Source organism: Sinohyriopsis cumingii, unplaced genomic scaffold (genome assembly GCF_028554795.1).
Source record: "Sinohyriopsis cumingii isolate HCF-2022 unplaced genomic scaffold, ASM2855479v2 utg000198l, whole genome shotgun sequence".
Taxonomy (NCBI): Eukaryota; Metazoa; Mollusca; class Bivalvia; order Unionida; family Unionidae; genus Sinohyriopsis; species Sinohyriopsis cumingii.
The window spans coordinates 1,219,035-1,236,768 of NW_028315875.1; the positions used below are offsets into that span (position 1 = coordinate 1,219,035).

General features: G+C 36.9%; 1 protein-coding gene across 12 annotated transcripts in view; it reads right to left on the minus strand.

Annotated features, from left to right (window-relative positions):
* The window catches only part of LOC149774564 (uncharacterized), a 156,053-nt gene that overhangs the window by 126,634 nt on the left and 11,685 nt on the right, over positions 1–17,734 (minus strand). For all 12 annotated transcript variants that reach the window (XM_089945086.1, XM_089945085.1, XM_089945084.1 and 9 more), the window contains exon 2: positions 11,560–11,669. In XM_089945086.1, coding sequence (XP_089801212.1) covers positions 11,560–11,625 — 66 coding nt within the window. In that variant the 5' untranslated portion in view covers positions 11,626–11,669. The remainder of the gene's footprint in view (positions 1–11,559; positions 11,670–17,734) is intronic.

A 17,734-nucleotide genomic window follows, 5' to 3' on the forward strand; every position in this document is an offset into this window, starting at 1 on the left:
ACATATAAACAAATAAGGCTTTGTACTGCACAGCAAGCAAACTCTCAACTTCCAAAACTTACACAAGAGTCCCTGAAAGGGATTAATACTCTACTGACTGAAAAGAATTTCCAGGAATTCAACAAACCAGTAAGACTATTCCATCAGCAATAAAACAATTTTCAAATTGCTGCTGGGGTAAAACCCGATGCTGATATGAGCATTTATTAAGGCAAAATATTGATAACAAGATGGTCATTGTGACACGCATACTGGATGTCACAATTTTTAGGACAACCAGACATCATGAGAAACTGCTTATTAAAATGCCCATCCAATCAGAAGCAGTAGTTAAACAATACTTTCAAGATGGCCACTGCTGTGCCATATTGGAGATCAGATCTAAACCAGGCACATTTTGAACCAACTCTACATAAAAAAGAATTCTGATGAAAACCCCATGACAATGTTACATTTCATGCAGAAGAAGTAGTATTAAAAAGGTTTTCAAAATAGCCACTGTCGAGGCCATACTGGAAATTAGAACAGTCCTGTTTTCATTTCATTCAGGACCAGCTAGCCATCATAAGGATTCTTTCAGTGCATACCCATGCTGGTACAATCATCCATTCAGTAGCAATGAAATAATTTTCAAGATGGAATCTCTGGTGGCTATATTGGACATAGATCAGCAACAGTCTCATTTAAGACTGACTGGACTTCATAAGAAGTCTTCTGGTGAAAAGCCCATGTAAATTTAAATCCCCATTCCTCGAGATTAGATTTTAATGATGGCAGCAGTGTTGGCCATATTGAACATCAGACCAGTCGTTTTCATTCTGGACTAACTACTGGCCATAAGAAGTACTAAAGTAAAAACAGTCTTTCAGGAGAAGTAGCAATACAAATATTTTCAAGATGGCTGCTCTGGTGGCCATACTGGACATCAGAAAAACTCTATTTTCATTAAGGACCAACTACACTTCTGAAACTCTATGTCAATATAATTTTCTATTCAGAAGTAGCCATAACAAGATTTTTAAGATGGTCATTGTGGCATCCATATTGGAAATCAGATTGGCATTACTTTTATTTAGGAACAACTAAACATCACAAGAAGTCTTTCAGTGAAAACCCCATGCTGATACAACCATACATTCAGAAGGAATAGCAATAACAAGATCTTTACAATGTCCACTGCTGTAGTCATGCTGGATGTCAGATTGGCACAATTTTCATTTAGGACCAAATGGGCATCAGAAGAAATCTTTTAGTGAAAATACCATGTTGATATCTGTTCAGGAGGGGTGGCAATAACCAGATTTCCAAGAAACTGGACATAAAAATTGGCACCATTTTCATTTAGGACCAACTTAAGACATCATATAATCTCTAATAAAAAACTTGTGCTAATGGCCGGATGACAGAAAATGGAAAACAGACCATCTCAAATGATCTTTTGGTCCATGACCAGTACAGCTATGATACTGCTCGAAAGTCAGGTCAGCTGGTACATGTACATCTTATTAATAAAAAATGCTTACTTTTAAGAAATTAAAGGAAAGGTAAGTATCAGATTTATACTGGAGTTAAGATAATCAAAGATGGCAATTAGTAATGGTTTGTGGGATTGACCACAACTTTTGACAGAATTAATGTTTGACAACACTTCATAGATTTATCAAAACTATGATTGGCTAATACATAAAGGCTTTGTTGACCTGATCATAACCCATTACCTATTCTAACTTGTATCAAATGCCTTCTTCACTGGAGCTACTTTAAGCTCACCAATCACAAACAGTCTACCAGAATGTGGGTCATCTTCCATGGTTTTACAAATGATCAACCAAGCTCAAAATTGTAGGATATGGCAGAGAAATTGACCTTGATAGAAGTCAGAGAGTACCCTGAGTACAGGCCCTTGGATATTACAGCATGCTTAACACATTAGCAGATCTGTTCTCCTTCTCCAACATTTTTGTGTCATGCAGCCATTGATACACGTTGCATAAGATACAAATATCTGCTCAAGTCGTCCATACTGCATGTGTAGCCATATATCATTTTACAGAACACTGTTTTGTCAATCATTCAGCATTATAATTTATTTTACAGGTTCAAAGAAACAAAAAAAATATGTATTAATAAATGTTCAAAACTTTTTAAAAATGTCCCTTAAATATGAAAACTGGAGTAATTAATTGGTTGGAGATTTAAGGAAATGTCATTTTCCTTGTGATTAAAGATTTTTTAACACATTAAATGACCGTCCAAATGAATAATCAACTTGAAACAAAAAATATCAGAATATTTTTCTCACTCTTGTTTCAGTTTTAATGGCCATAATTCTTAATTTCTGTCCATAGCAGGGATTATTTTCCTACATGGCAACGAAAACACCCCCATCTCATTAAATCATCTCTCTAAGGCTTGCAGGGTCTATTCAAGCATGTGCACATGTGTGTGTGATTTGGATTTTTAACGTAGCTTTAACAATTTTTCAGTCATATCGCTACAATGTCTAACCACTAGGCCACCAGAGCAGTCATTCAAGCATCTGACATTGTGGGATTCTAATTAAAGATCCAGCACAAAAATCAGCTGAATGCACAAGAAACAGTTGAATGTGACACAAAATCAATTGAATGTGAAACAAAAGTCAGTTGAATGCACAAAAATCAGTTGAATGTGACAAAAATCAGCTAAACATGACACAAAAATGACACATTATCAAGCCCTGCCTTTATTTCTTCCCTTCGATATTAAAAAACGTCCCCCTTTTTCTTCATATGAAGGAGGTATTCCCCATTTCTTTTCACACGGAGAAGGAAATTCCCCTAGTAAATTTTAGTTCTAGAATAGATTCTGAGTCTGAGTCATTGCTAAATAATCCATTGTTATTCTTTCCAATGAATCATTACCATTTACACATTTGTTTCAGAAGTATTATGACATTAAACCGACTTGCTCTATTATATTTTCAACCTTATCACATTTACATATAATATGTATGTGTACTACTTTTATGCATGTAGCAGGAAAACACGTAAAGAAAATGGGCATAACAAGACACCATGGGGACTACAATATTATGCTGAATGGTCAGTCAGACAGAGACTGCTCTGGTGGCCAAGGCAGTTAGAACGTCCACCTTGGATGCAGGTCATGGGATCGAACCCTGGCCGATTCATACCATGACTTATAAAAATGGTGCTAGCAGTTGCCTCCTACTGGTGCTCAGCATTAAGAGGTTAGTGTTAGGAGTGGTCGGCCTTGTGTCAGGATAATGTGACTGGGTGGGACATGATGCTACATGTCTGTGGCATGATGCCTAAGTGCTAGACATCACTTTAAACTGCCACACTGCAAACATCATAGAGATATAACTGAAATTTTTTAAAAGCTACATTAAATATCCAAATGACACACACACAAACTCACAGTCAGCCACAATACTCTGTGGTCAAGCCATTAGAAGTTATATTTGTGGCAACAGTCATCAATGATAGAAATTACTCTGGTACTAAACATCACAGATTTAATATAAATGTTTGCAAAAGATACTATAAAACCAAAAATGTAGTCTTTTTTATGAATCATATCTATGTAAGTTTTATCACAAACACTTTGTAACACAAGGCAATTTTCTCACTTCCAGCCTCCAAATATAACGAATGACACTACTGTGATGTTTTGTACATGTTACATTTATTCCATCTACACTGAAATAAACAGGATGTTGGTACTTAAGCTGATAATACAAGTACTTTTCAGAAAGGATCCAGCTGATAAGAATGCAATCTGCATTTCAAAATCTGATGCGGATGTAATAATTGAAACAATCTTGACCATATCTCCTTAACAGATAAGTTTTAATTGTACCAATAGCAAGTGACAACCATAATTACTGTTACGAAATCATCCTCAACCCAAAATCAGTGTTACTTACACTTGAAATATCATGTGTACATAACAATGGACTCACAATCACTTGTGAACCTGCATGAACAGAGGCCAGATGATTTCAAGTTCTTAAAAATCACTTGTGACATTCAGACTGTTTCTTCATCAATTTCCAATGTAAACTGGAATTGTTCATCAATTTATGTACCTATTTATATTGTTTTCCATCCTTGTTGAGCAAAAACCCTGTAAAAAAAAACCCAGTTTACACAGATCATAGATGTACATGTCGTGAAACAGAAGACATACATCCCACAAGGATTTGGGTCAAAAAAGGGGGAATTGGTAGCAGAATGGAGTGGGGAGCTCTGTGAGGTACAGAAATGAGAAAGGGAGAAACTTGGTTGAACACAATGGCTAATTCAAGTATTTGTACAAAGAAATACATCATGAAAACAAAGTCATATGGACAGCGTTCTTTTGCATACCAAGGCCCAGCAACGTGGAATGAATTGCCCACTGAACTTAGACACAAAGACACAGTGATCACATTCAAGAGGGCTCTCAAAACTCACTTATTTCGACTGCAAGAACAAACTTAAAGACCTAATAATGTTTCCTACCTTAAATATTCGCAGCATGTTTTTTATTTTTTACTGTTTTTCTAATTTCATGGTGTTTGTTTTTGTAATAATATTATTACATGTTTTTTATCTTATATATGTGTTGTCTAATGTTGTAAAGCGCTTAGAGCTTCTAAAGATTAGGCGCTATACAAAGTCCTCATTATTATTATTATTATTATTTAATTATCAAATACATACAGCAATTTCTTTATCAAATATTTATCACTGCCATTTATTAACTTCAGACCTTGTGTACAAAGTTTGTTTCTTACTATTAACAACCAATGTTGATTTGCAATATAAGAGTTCCATTGAGAAACACAGCTCTGTCCACATGTATTTAAACTGGTCAGTTATTTAAAAAAATGCATTTTGCTCTTTTATTTTGCCCATTTATTTTTTTATAAGAATAAGTGCTAAGTAAAGATGGAAAATTTAAAGTCTTCATAATAATATATATATATATAATATACAGCATATGATTTTAATAATATATATAATATATAGTATATGATTTTAATAATAATATTTATAGGTTACTGCATTTGTATGGGAAAATAGGAACAAGTTTTCGGAATGAATACTGCACGAACTTGTGAGTGCAGTATATCCTTCTGACAAAATGAGTTCATATTTTCCCATACAAATGCAGTAACCTTTTTATTATATGCTCATTTATTTATTCTACCTAAGGTTTAATTATATAAACAAAATACACTACAAGAAACAACATAAATGAATGAATGCTGTATTCCAAACTAAATACACAAGCGCAGATTTGACATTAAAAAATGACATCATTATTAATGCGCACATAGCTCCGCCCAGATAAATTTGAACTTAGTCGCGTGGTCGACAGAACTTTCGAAAGAAAATGGCGTGTCCAGTTAAAATTAAAATTTGCAGTCATATTGTGAATGAATGGGCATTGCAGCGACTTTTACATTGATCCGGAGTGAATATATTTTGGTATTTTGTTTCGATTCGACGAAAGTTTGTGATTTTGGACTGGATTCATCTGTGCAAATTACACATGAAATATATCGGATTGAAGTGGCGCGAGAGAAGCGTGTTTACATCTGCAAATGTGTTTCTGTTTCTGTCATTGAATGTTTGAAATCATAACGTGGGAAAAATATGAAGTCTTTCAATTGCAATTTTCAAAAAGACGCTATGGAATTGAATGTGTATTTCATTTTGAGTGCAGTAAGGAGGATGCATTTGCACTTATCATCGAAATTACAGCACACTTTCGAAATGTGTAATCCAGATTGAAAACCTATGACATGGCTCATGTAATTCAGATTTGCAGAATCAAGAAAAAACATTTTGAGGAAATTCAGGATGTAAAACTGTAAGTATGTTTTATTTTGCCATTTTTATCACCAGCAAAAGAAAACAGTATATGCCTTGTTATTTGTAAGGACATAATCCGTCATTTTTATAAGGTAGCTAGCCTAAATCCGTAACATTGTATCAACGCAAAATGTCAAGACAGCTGGGTATTTTTTTTTGCAATCCAAGAAACATGTTTTAGTTAATTCAGAAACAAAATTTAAACAACCACAACGTAAAGAGCCTCTTACACGAGTGTACATGATTTGTTTACAAATCAAAAGTGCTGGCGTCTGAGTCCATTGTTTATTTACAAAAGAAAATAGTTCCTTCATTCACGTGAATGCTATATGTGTATTGTCGTGTGCGTTCAGTATCGGGGAATATTGAACGATTCTGTCAATGTAAAGTTAACGGGGAAAAAAATGAGCATATAATAAATATAATATACAGTATATGATTTTCCATATTTCCTGAGTGAGATTTAGTAGAAAAAAAACAGCAAAATGATCTTTTACTCATTAGTCGACCAATCAGATTTTTTTATCATATCATTTTTATCTAACTTACAAGTCATATTTTCTGTCACGTTTGCTAGACCACTGGTATAAAGTCATGTATAAGCTATAATCTACCTGTTTTGAGAATATTACGACGGCCATGTGTTTGATGTCTAAAGAATGCCTCGGGGCCAGGGCTAAACTCTTACGCAATGATACTGTGACACACCAGAGAACGGAATCTTGAATCGGCAAAAGCGATCAATCGTGCCATCTAAACAAAGGCTTGTAGTTATCACACCTATGCGTTAAAGCTTAGACCTAAGATCAGAGTGAAGCCCGTGAGGTGAACAAGGCGTGTTCTTATACATAACCCCATTGACAGACAACGAAAGGGACACTGTCCACTAAGTTTGACTGGATTGGTCCACAGTGATATCCAATCAAAAAATGAGATAGAGGGCATTATTACAATATGATGCAAATGATACCTTCCAACTTGTAAGAGAAAAATATGTACTCACCAAGAGAGATTGCAGATCAATAAGGTTTACTCAGAGAAAGCCACTCGTAATTTGGCGGTAAAACTAAGAGGCAGATTCCAAGGAAAGACAAAGCTTAAGTTATTTGCTCAATTTTTGCAGAAAATTACAGCATCATAATTGTAATTATTTGTAGTATGTACACTTAATTACTAGCATCGTTTAGTATGTAGAATTACCTTTGTAATGTTTCATTTACATGCGTATTTTAGAAAAGGGCTTGAGTATTACATAGAGTATTATGGAGATTGTTAGCTTGCGGTCAGAATTAATTTTGTGATTCGCTATTAGGTTACTTTGTAGCAAACCAGTGCATCTATTAATGTGTTATGTTAGAATTTACACATGCTTGAATTGTGAATTCGGAACGGTTGAAGTATGTGAGATTAGTTACTATGTATGTATGTATACATCAGAGCATGGATATTAAAATATTTCAATACTTTGTATGAGTGTGAGGTAAAGAAATGTGTCTGATCATTGTGATATTGTTTAGTATAATGGGATTAAGAATATGTATTGATGTGAGGCAATTTATTGATGTATGTATAAGAAGTAATTGATACCGCGCTGTATTATGACGTTTGTTATACCATACAAGAACATATGGGTATCTCGATGTGAATGAGTGTGTGACCAAAGAAATTTAATAGCCGTTATCTGATGATAGGCTGTGTGTAGTGTGAGATGAGAGGGCTAAGGAAAAAGATTGTACTGTCTTTTTGTTTTCACAGGAAGCTTTTAGGGAACACAGAACTTTGGGTTCGATTGAGTCCTGAGTCTTCAAGAGTTGGAGACGTAAGTGAGACTAGCTGAAACTGTCGAAGTTGATGGTAGTCTAGTCAGTGGAGAGAAGGTGGAGGAGGAGGAGGAGGAAAAGGAGTCTGGAGGAGAAGTATAGAGAAGTTAAGGAAGAGGAGAAGGAAGTGGGAGAAACAGGAGTGAGAAGAATACCATAGATGAGTAGAATACACGGACAGGCGGAAATCCATCTCACACTGCTAATCAAGTGATGCAATAGGCTATTAAAGGGACAAGTGGAAGGAGAGTAATTGGGAATTTTAATCATTTGATTATTGAATTGTTATTAAGAGCTTTACATCTATCTGTCACTAATTTCACTTCCCAATATCAAGCCTGGGTGGGACTTTTATAATAGTTTTTAAAAAAATATTGGGAGCACCCCACCCCAACCATAACAATCCTCACATTTTCTTCCTTGCATTAAAACTATATCATCTTAAACTAAGTAGCAGGAAAGAGCTAAAACCAACATTTTTTTTCCTTCAAAATTCAACAAATATTTTATTTCTCTAGAATACTAAGTGAAAATTGTAAAATGTCTTACGGCATTGTGAATTAAATCCCAAATATTCACAAATTTCCAGCTGAATTCCAGTGGTATTCAAAATAAGTTGCAATACTGAATTTGCTAATATGTGAGTGGCCTGTAGAGTGGAATTGTGCTTATAGTCTTTTGATGCACCACCATAATATAATACAAAAATGTCCTTCTCTGAATTCACTGTCTGAGAGCTCACTGACCACTTGTCACAACTGACCACTTGTCACAACAGGTACCTCAGGTGGTCTCCATTTCCTCATAAGGACCCCATTTTAAAAAAAATAACAAACAGGTATTTCTTTGGATTCAGTTTCACTAACAGCCCTCTTAAACAAACAGGAGATCTTGGGATCTTCTTCCTGTTCAACAATGAATGATTGTCATTTGTCATCCTGATTAGAATAAAAAGAATGGGTAGCAAAAAGAGGATCACTGTGATCAACACATTTTAAATGATCCATACCATGAATAAAATTAACCTCTTCAAAAGCCTGACCAACAAATGTGTCAGTTAAAGTAGTAATTTCCTGAGCAACATCATTCTCAAAAGCTTTCTTTGCCATAGCTCTAGTAACTGCATATGCTGGGTATAAATCAGGGATTTCTTTTTCCACAGGATCAACTTTCTGATCCAAACAAGGCTTGTCTGTTATAAGTGTATTAACCACAACCTTATATCCAGCTAGGTCACTGCCAAGTAATGAATACCCCTGGTGGGTAAAGAGACAATGATCCATCTGTCATGGGTCTGGTGACAAATTTACACAATGGAGAGGAACATTAACAAAGCCACATTTTACTCCCTGAATAAGAACACTTTCATTGGAAGGAGACTTCTCAGAAAAAGAAAAATACCTGATAATAAAAGACTATGAGAAGATCTTGTGTCACTTACAATTTTAATAGGGGTAGGATTGACAGAACCACTAATAGGTGATATAGAACCTTTTGATATGAATGGTTGAGATCCTCCAAAACAAAATCAGACTGGTTTGTTGCACACAACACATTTATTGCTTTCAATACATGACCATGACCATGACCTCTTAGAAATAAGAGCATTTGGAATAGCTCTGTCTTGATTCTGTTGCTTATTTTTTTAAATCTGTAGCATTCACAAATAATATGCCTTTTCTTCTTGCAATAAGTGCACATAGGAAGAAATAAGGAATACAGATAAGTCTTATCAGAAACTTGATTCCTAAAAGATGTGCTACATCGAGATTTGCATGTGCTTGTATGAGACTGAAATTTTTTAAAACGTTTTCACTCTTTTCCGTTACTTAGTTTAAGACCAAACTTATAACAAAAACATCCATGTATACATGTAGGTAACAGTCCTGCGCCTTGTCTAGAAATCAAGGGCACCGTAAACATCATGAGACAAAGTAAATGACACAATATCTAGCATAATATTAGGGATTTTCCTGTACCTGTTTTGGGGCAGATACTTAACCCTATTCACAATGCTAAGAACTTTCCATTCTCCATAAAACTGAGTGCAAAGTAGCCACAACCAGAACCTTTATAAAAAATATCAAGCAATTTGGCCACAAAATCACTATAAATAGGGATGGACACGTCGACGGCCTGGCCACCTGGAAATAGGCAGGTTTTACACTGTCCCAAAGATAAAAATTTGATATTGCCAGGCTGGTCACACACACACACAAACACACACCCAAGCAGTAATAAAATAAAAACAAAAATGTTATTTTACCAGTTGACAAAGATGGGGGGTGAGAGAGGAGGTTTTTAAACAAGAGAGAATTGGAGTGGAGAAACCTGCCCCAGTAAAAAGTTATCAGGTGGGATTGCATCCTTGAGTACCTGGAATAAATTTCCTTACCTGTTCATCCCAAGTAGTTATAGATCTAAAAAATCAATGGTAGGCTAGTGAAATATCAAAAGTTCATGAGTCTTTTCTTTGTAAACTTTGCAAATAAACAATTTAAAAATAATAATTGTAAATTTCCAAATCTGAATTTTTACACATAAAAATACCCAATGCTGTGAACCATAGCAGAAAAATCCATGGATATGTATTGGTCTGGAATTCAGACATGATGCTCATTGCAAAGCTGAACTTGCACAAGTACTGCAGGAGTTTCTTTTTTTTTTGTGGCCTCAAAAGCATGTTACATCAAAAATAAGTGACCTGTATCAAAATAAAATGTAGGAGCACTACATTAGTACAAAGCAATGCAGGAGCATTACACTAGTGCAGAACAATGTACCGGTAGGAGCATTACACTAATACAAACCAATGTAGGACCATTACACTGGTACAGACCAATGTAGGGGCATTACACTGGTACAGACCAATGTAGGGGCATTACACTGGTACAGACCAATGTAGGAGCATCACACTAGTACAGAATGATATAAAGGCATTACACTAGTACAGAACAATGCAGAGGATTACACTACTACAAAGCAATGTAGAGGCATGTCACTAGTACAGAGCAATGTAGGAGCAAAACACTAGAACATAGCAATGATGGAGTACTACACTAGTACGATGTAGGAGCATTACACTAGTACACAACAATGTAGAGGCAATACACCAGTGCAAAGCAATGTAAAGGCATGACACTAGTACAGAGCAATGTAGGAGCAAAACACTAGAACATAGCAATGGTGGAGTACTACACTAGTACAAACAATGTAGGAGCATTACACTAGTACATAACAATGTAGAGGCATTACACTAGTGCAAAGCAATGTAGAGGCATGACACTAGTACAGAACAATGTAGGACTATTACACTAGTACAAAGCAATGTAGGAGCATTATGCTAGTACAAAGCAATGTAGGAGCATTACACTAGTACAAAGCAATGTAGGAGCATTACACTAGTACAAAGCAATGTAGGAGCATTACACTAGTACAAAGCAATGTAGGAGCATTATGCTAGTACAAAGCAATGTAGGAGCATTACACTAGTACAAAGCAATGTAGGAGCATTATGCTAGTACAAAGCAATGTAGGAACATTATGCTAGTACAAAGCAATGTAGAGGCATGACACTAGTACAGAACAATGTAGGACTATTACACTAGTACAAAGCAATGTAGGAGCATTATGCTAGTACAAAGCAGTGTAGGAGCATTACACTAGTACAAAGCAATGTAGAAGCATTACACTAGTACAAAGCAATGTAGGAGCATAACACTAGTACAAAAAATGCAGGAGCATTACACTAGTACAGAATAATATAGGGGCATTACACTAGTACAAACATATGGACAGATCAGTGGATTACATCCCAGAAATTATCCAAACAACTTCAGAAGGCACATGAATTAGAAACTAGAGCTACATACTGGGGGAGGTGGTGCTCTACGACCTCCAGGTGGTGGAGGAAGCACACTTTTTCCTTGTGCTGGCATTATATCACACAGAAGCCTTGATGATGATCAACAAAACTTTACTCCTGAAAGAAAAGAAAAAATAAGGTGGTACAGATTTCAATGAAAACTCAAACAACTCTATGTAATTTTGGCAATGGGTGAAAGCTTTCTCTATCACATAACAATACACCCAGAAACAATGTGTAAAAGCTACTGAAATTAATGTGAAGTCATTCAATTTTCAATATTTCTTCTGAAACCCATTTCTTATATAAACTAACCAGCATATATTGTGCATTTTGCCAGGTTTCTACATACACAGTTGCTTCTCAGCATTGCTGCTGTAATGAACTATCATGACACAACCTTTATAGAAAATCCCCCTAAGCAGACTGTTTAATGAACTGTTAGGGCACACCCTTTATACAAAATCCCCCTAAGCAGACTGGTAAATGAACTGTCAGGGCACACCCTTGTTAGAAAATCCCCCTAAGCAGACTGTTTAATGAACTGTCAGGGCACACCCTTGTTAGAAAATCCCCCTAAGCAGACTGTTTAATGAACTGTTAGGGCACACCCTTGTTAGAAAATCCCCCTAAGCAGACTGGTAAATGAACTGTCAGGGCACACCCTTGTTAGAAATTCCCCTTAAGCAGACTGTTTAATTAACTGTCAGGGCACACCCTTGTTAGAAAATCCCCCTAAGCAGACTGTTTAATGAACTGTCAGGGCACACCCTTGTTAGAAAATCCCCCTAAGCAGACTGTTTAATGAACTGTCAGGGCACACCCTTGTTAGAAAATCCCCCTAAGCAGACTGGTAAATGAACTGTCAGGGCACACCCTTTATACAAAATCCCCCTAAGCAGACTGGTAAATGAACTGTCAGGGCACACCCTTGTTAGAAAATCCCCCTAAGCAGACTGTTTAATGAACTGTCAGGGCACATCTTGTTAGAAAATCCCCCTAAGCAGACTGTTTAATGAACTGTCAGGGCACACCCTTGTTAGAAAATCCCCCTAAGCAGACTGTTTAATGAACTGTCAGGGCACACCCTTGTTACAAAATCCCCCTAAGCAGACTGTTTAATGAACTGTCAGGGCACACCCTTGTTAGAAAATCCCCCTAAGCAGACTGTTTAATGAACTGTCAGGGCACACCCTTGTTAGAAAATCCCCCTAAGCAGACTGTTTAATGAACTGTCAGGGCACTCCCTTGTTAGAAAATCCCCCTAAGCAGACTGTTTAATGAACTGTCAGGGCACACCCTTGTTACAAAATCCCCCTAAGCAGACTGTTTAATGAACTGTCAGGGCACACCCTTGTTAGAAAATCCCCCTAAGCAGACTGTTTAATGAACTGTCAGGGCACACCCTTTATACAAAATCCCCCTAAGCAGAGTGGTAAATGAACTGTCAGGGCACACCCTTGTTAGAAAATCCCCCTAAGCAGACTGTTTAATGAACTGTCAGGGCACACCTTTGTTAGAAAATCCCCCTAAGCAGACTGTTTAATGAACTGTCAGGGCACACCCTTGTTAGAAAATCCCCCTAAGCAGACTGTTTAATGAACTGTCAGGGCACACCCTTGTTACAAAATCCCCCTAAGCAGACTGTTTAATGAACTGTCAGGGCACACCCTTGTTACAAAATCCCCCTAAGCAGACTGTTTAATGAACTGTCAGGGCACACCTTTGTTAGAAAATCCCTTATAGCAGACTGTTAAATGAACTGTCAGGGCACACCCTTGTTAGAAAATCCCCCTAAACAAACTGTTTAATGAACTGTCAGGGCATACCCTTGTTATAAAATCCCCCTAAGCAGACTGTTTAATGAACTGTCAGGGCACACCCTTGTTAGAAAATCCCCCTAAGCAGACTGTTTAATAAACTGTCAGGGCACACCTTTGTTAGAAAATCCCTTATAGCAGACTGTTAAATGAACTGTCAGGGCACACCCTTGTTATAAAATCCCCCTAAACAAACTGTTTAATGAACTGTCAGGGCATACCCTTGTTATAAAATCCCCCTAAGCAGACTGTTTAATGAACTGTCAGGGCACACCTTTGTTAGAAAATCCCCCTAAGCAGACTGTTTAATGAACTGTCAGGGCACTCCCTTGTTAGAAAATCCCCCTAAGCAGACTGTGTAATGAACTGTCAGGGCACACCCTTGTTACAAAATCCCCCTAAGCAGACTGTTTAATGAACTGTCAGGGCACACCCTTGTTACAAAATCCCCCTAAGCAGACTGTTTAATGAACTGTCAGGGCACACCTTTGTTAGAAAATCCCTTATAGCAGACTGTTAAATGAACTGTCAGGGCACACCCTTGTTAGAAAATCCCCCTAAACAAACTGTTTAATGAACTGTCAGGGCATACCCTTGTTATAAAATCCCCCTAAGCAGACTGTTTAATGAACTGTCAGGGCACACCCTTGTTAGAAAATCCCCCTAAGCAGACTGTTTAATAAACTGTCAGGGCACACCTTTGTTAGAAAATCCCTTATAGCAGACTGTTAAATGAACTGTCAGGGCACACCCTTGTTATAAAATCCCCCTAAACAAACTGTTTAATGAACTGTCAGGGCATACCCTTGTTATAAAATCCCCCTAAGCAGACTGTTTAATGAACTGTCAGGGCACACCTTTGTTAGAAAATCCCTTATAGCAGACTGTTAAATGAACTGTCAGGGCACACCCTTGTTATAAAATCCCCCTAAACAAACTGTTTAATGAACTGTCAGGGCATACCCTTGTTATAAAATCCCCCTAAGCAGACTGTTTATTGAAATGTCAGGGTACACCTTTGTTAGAAGATCCCTCTAAGCAGGTTTGCTATAATGAATTGTCATGAGTGTGTGTATGTGTGATTATCATTAACATAGTATTAACAATTTTTCAGTCATATCACTACAATGTCTGCAGTGTATCAGTTTATAGTGATGTCTAGCACTGGGGATCATGCCACAGATGTAGTATCATGTCCCACCCAGTCACATTATCCTGACACCAGGCCAACCAGTCCTAACACTAACCTCTTAATGCTAAGCGCCTAGCGAGGCAGATGTTAGTACCATTTTTATAAATCTTTTGGTATGACTTGGCAAGAACTTGAACCCTTGACCTCCCGCATCTCAGGTGGACACTCTAACCACTAGGCTACCAGAGCAGTCTGAACTGTCAGGATACAACCTTGTTAGGAAATCCCTCTAAGCAGGCTGTTTAGTGAAGTGTCATAACACAAGCTTATTAGAAAATCCACCAAAGCAGGCTGTTTAGTGAAGTATCAGGACACAGCCTTGTTAGAAGATCCCCAAGCTTATGGCTCTGTGAGTTATAACATGGATCACATTTATGGCTCCAATACACAACATTATAAAGTGGAAGCAAAAATCTCAAATAGGCTATGCTTTAAGTTAGTGTGAGATCTACAAATAGGCTACACTTGATGTCATTAAATTTAAAATTACATTTCAACATTACTTAATTGGTTTCAGTGAACAAGACTTGTACTGTCAAGTCACAGGCTGGAACATTAACCATGATTTAAAGTCAGTGTGTGTGTGTGATTTGGATTTTTAACATAGCTTTGACAATTTTCCAGTCATATTGCTACAATGTCTGCAGTGTGGCAGTTTATAGTGATGTCTAGCAATGGGACATCATACGCCACAAACATGTAGCATCATGTCTCACCCAGTCACATTATCCTGATACCAGGCCAACCAGTGTTGACACTAACCTCTTAATGCTGAGTGCCAAGTGAGGCAGCTATTAGTACTCATTTATATAAGTCTCTGTTATGACTCGGCAAGGGTTTGAACCCACAACCTCCCTTAAAGTCAGCATCTTACTAAAGAAAACTAGGATCAATACATATATTCACAGGATCCCAGGGACCAAATGGACCAATATGTACATTCACAGGATTCCAATGACCAATGGGACTAATATGTACACTCACAGGATTCCAGGGACCAAAGGGTCTAATATGTACACTCACAGGATTCCAGGGACCAAAATGTACATTCACAGGATTCCAGGGACCAAAGGTACCAATACGTACATTCACAGAATTCCAGAGACCAATATGTCAGCATCTTACTAAAGAAAACTAGGATCAATACATATATTCACAGGACTCCATGGACCAATGGGACCAATATGTATATTCACAGGATTCCATGGACCAATGGGACCAATACATACATTCACAGGATTCCAGGGACCAAAGGGACACATATGTACACTCACAGAATTCCAGGGACCAAAGGGACAAATATGTACACTCACAGTATTCCAAGGACCAAAGAAAGCCAAGAAATAAAAGGTACCAATGAAAAGCTTTTGGAGCTACTTTCACTGTTTCCTCAAGGAGAATTGTGAAAAACCAAGTTAACTGCAAAAGGTGCAAAGTCAATTTGCCAACAGTATAATGAAACCTGCAACATTAATTAACATTGCTCAATCTCATTATACAAATGTCCGACTTCTAGATCAACCACGATGATAAAGTGTTTACTACATATAAATTATTATTTGCAATTCAACAACGAGACAATTTTATTGCTTAATCTAGGTACTGAAAGGGTTTTGGCAACTGCACTTGGTGGGGTGATACAATGGTGGCCAGCAGTTTCTGCTGTTAAATGTACATGCAATTCTAATGCATACAATGTAGACCCAATTACTGAAACTGTGCCAATAATCAAGATAAATAATTGTTAAGTCTATCTCTATTTATTAAAAGTTATTTAACACACACATTTGTTGAAATAGTCTAGTTGGGGTCTATTTGCAAAAAATTATTCTCATATAGAAATTGCCCTCCTCTCAATAATACATGGAACCTGTACTTTATGAAAATGCCAGAATTTACCATCTCTGTGCAAATGATGGAGAAATGATAGTACTATATTTTAGTATGTGACCAACTCATTAATGCAACATACAATCTTTAAAGTTTGTACATTAGTCTAAAGGTCCTGCAGTAATATGTTGAATTTAATACATTAGTCTTAAGGCCCTGTGATTCCATGTTGAGTTTAATACATTAGTCTTAAGGCCCTGTGTTGAGCTTAATACATTTGCCTTAAGACCCTGTAGTTCTGTGTTGAGTTTAATACATTTGCCTTAAGGCACTGTGGTTCTACATTGAGTTTAATACATTAGTCTTAAGGTCCTGTGGTAATATGTTAAGTTTAATACATTAGTCTTAAGGCCCTGTGATTCCATGTTTAGTTTAATACATTAGTCTTAAGGCCCTGTGGTGAGCTTAATACATTTGCCTTAAGGTACTGTGGTTCCATGTTGAGTTTAATTTATTTGCCTTAAGGCACTGTGGTTCTACATTGAGTTTAATACATTAGTCTTAAGGTCCTGCAGTAATATGTTGAGTTTAATACATTAGTCTTAAGGCCCTGTGGTTCCATGTTGAGTTTAATACATTAGTCTTAAGGCCCTGTGGTTCCATGTTGAGTTTAATACATTAGTCTTAAGGCCCTGCGTTGAGTTTAATACATTTGCCTTAAGGCACTGTGGTTCCATGTTGAGTTTAATACATTAGTCTTAAGGCCCTGCATTGAGTTTAATACATTTGCTTTAAGATACTGTGGTTCCATGTTGAGTTTAATACATTTGCCTTAAGGCACTGTGGTTCTACATTGAGTTTAATACATTAGTCTTACGGTCCTGCGGTAATATGTTGAGTTTAATACATTAGTCTTAAGGCCCTGTGGTTCCATTTTGAGTTTAATACTGTGACATTAGTCTTAAGGCCCTGTGGTTCTATGCTAAGCTTAATTTCTACTTTTATTTAACACATCAATGCTAAATAACACTATTATTTGCTTAGGAAGCATGTAGGAAAGAAAAATGTTGAGCACGAAAAGAATGAGAAAAAGGTTTGTACATGTAACAGGGTTTACAAAAATGATAAGAGTGGCAAAGAATATTCTAACTTACAGGGTGTAGCTGGACATGGCAAGACTGTAAGCATGTGTCAAGTATAGCAGCATAACATTATTCCTAGAATACTTTATTGCAAATCATACGAGGCCACAAGAACTAAACAAAATTAATATTGCTCACATGGTAGTGAATACTGTTGTGGAAATCCTATTAGCTATGTACCCTGTAATCTTGAGTCAC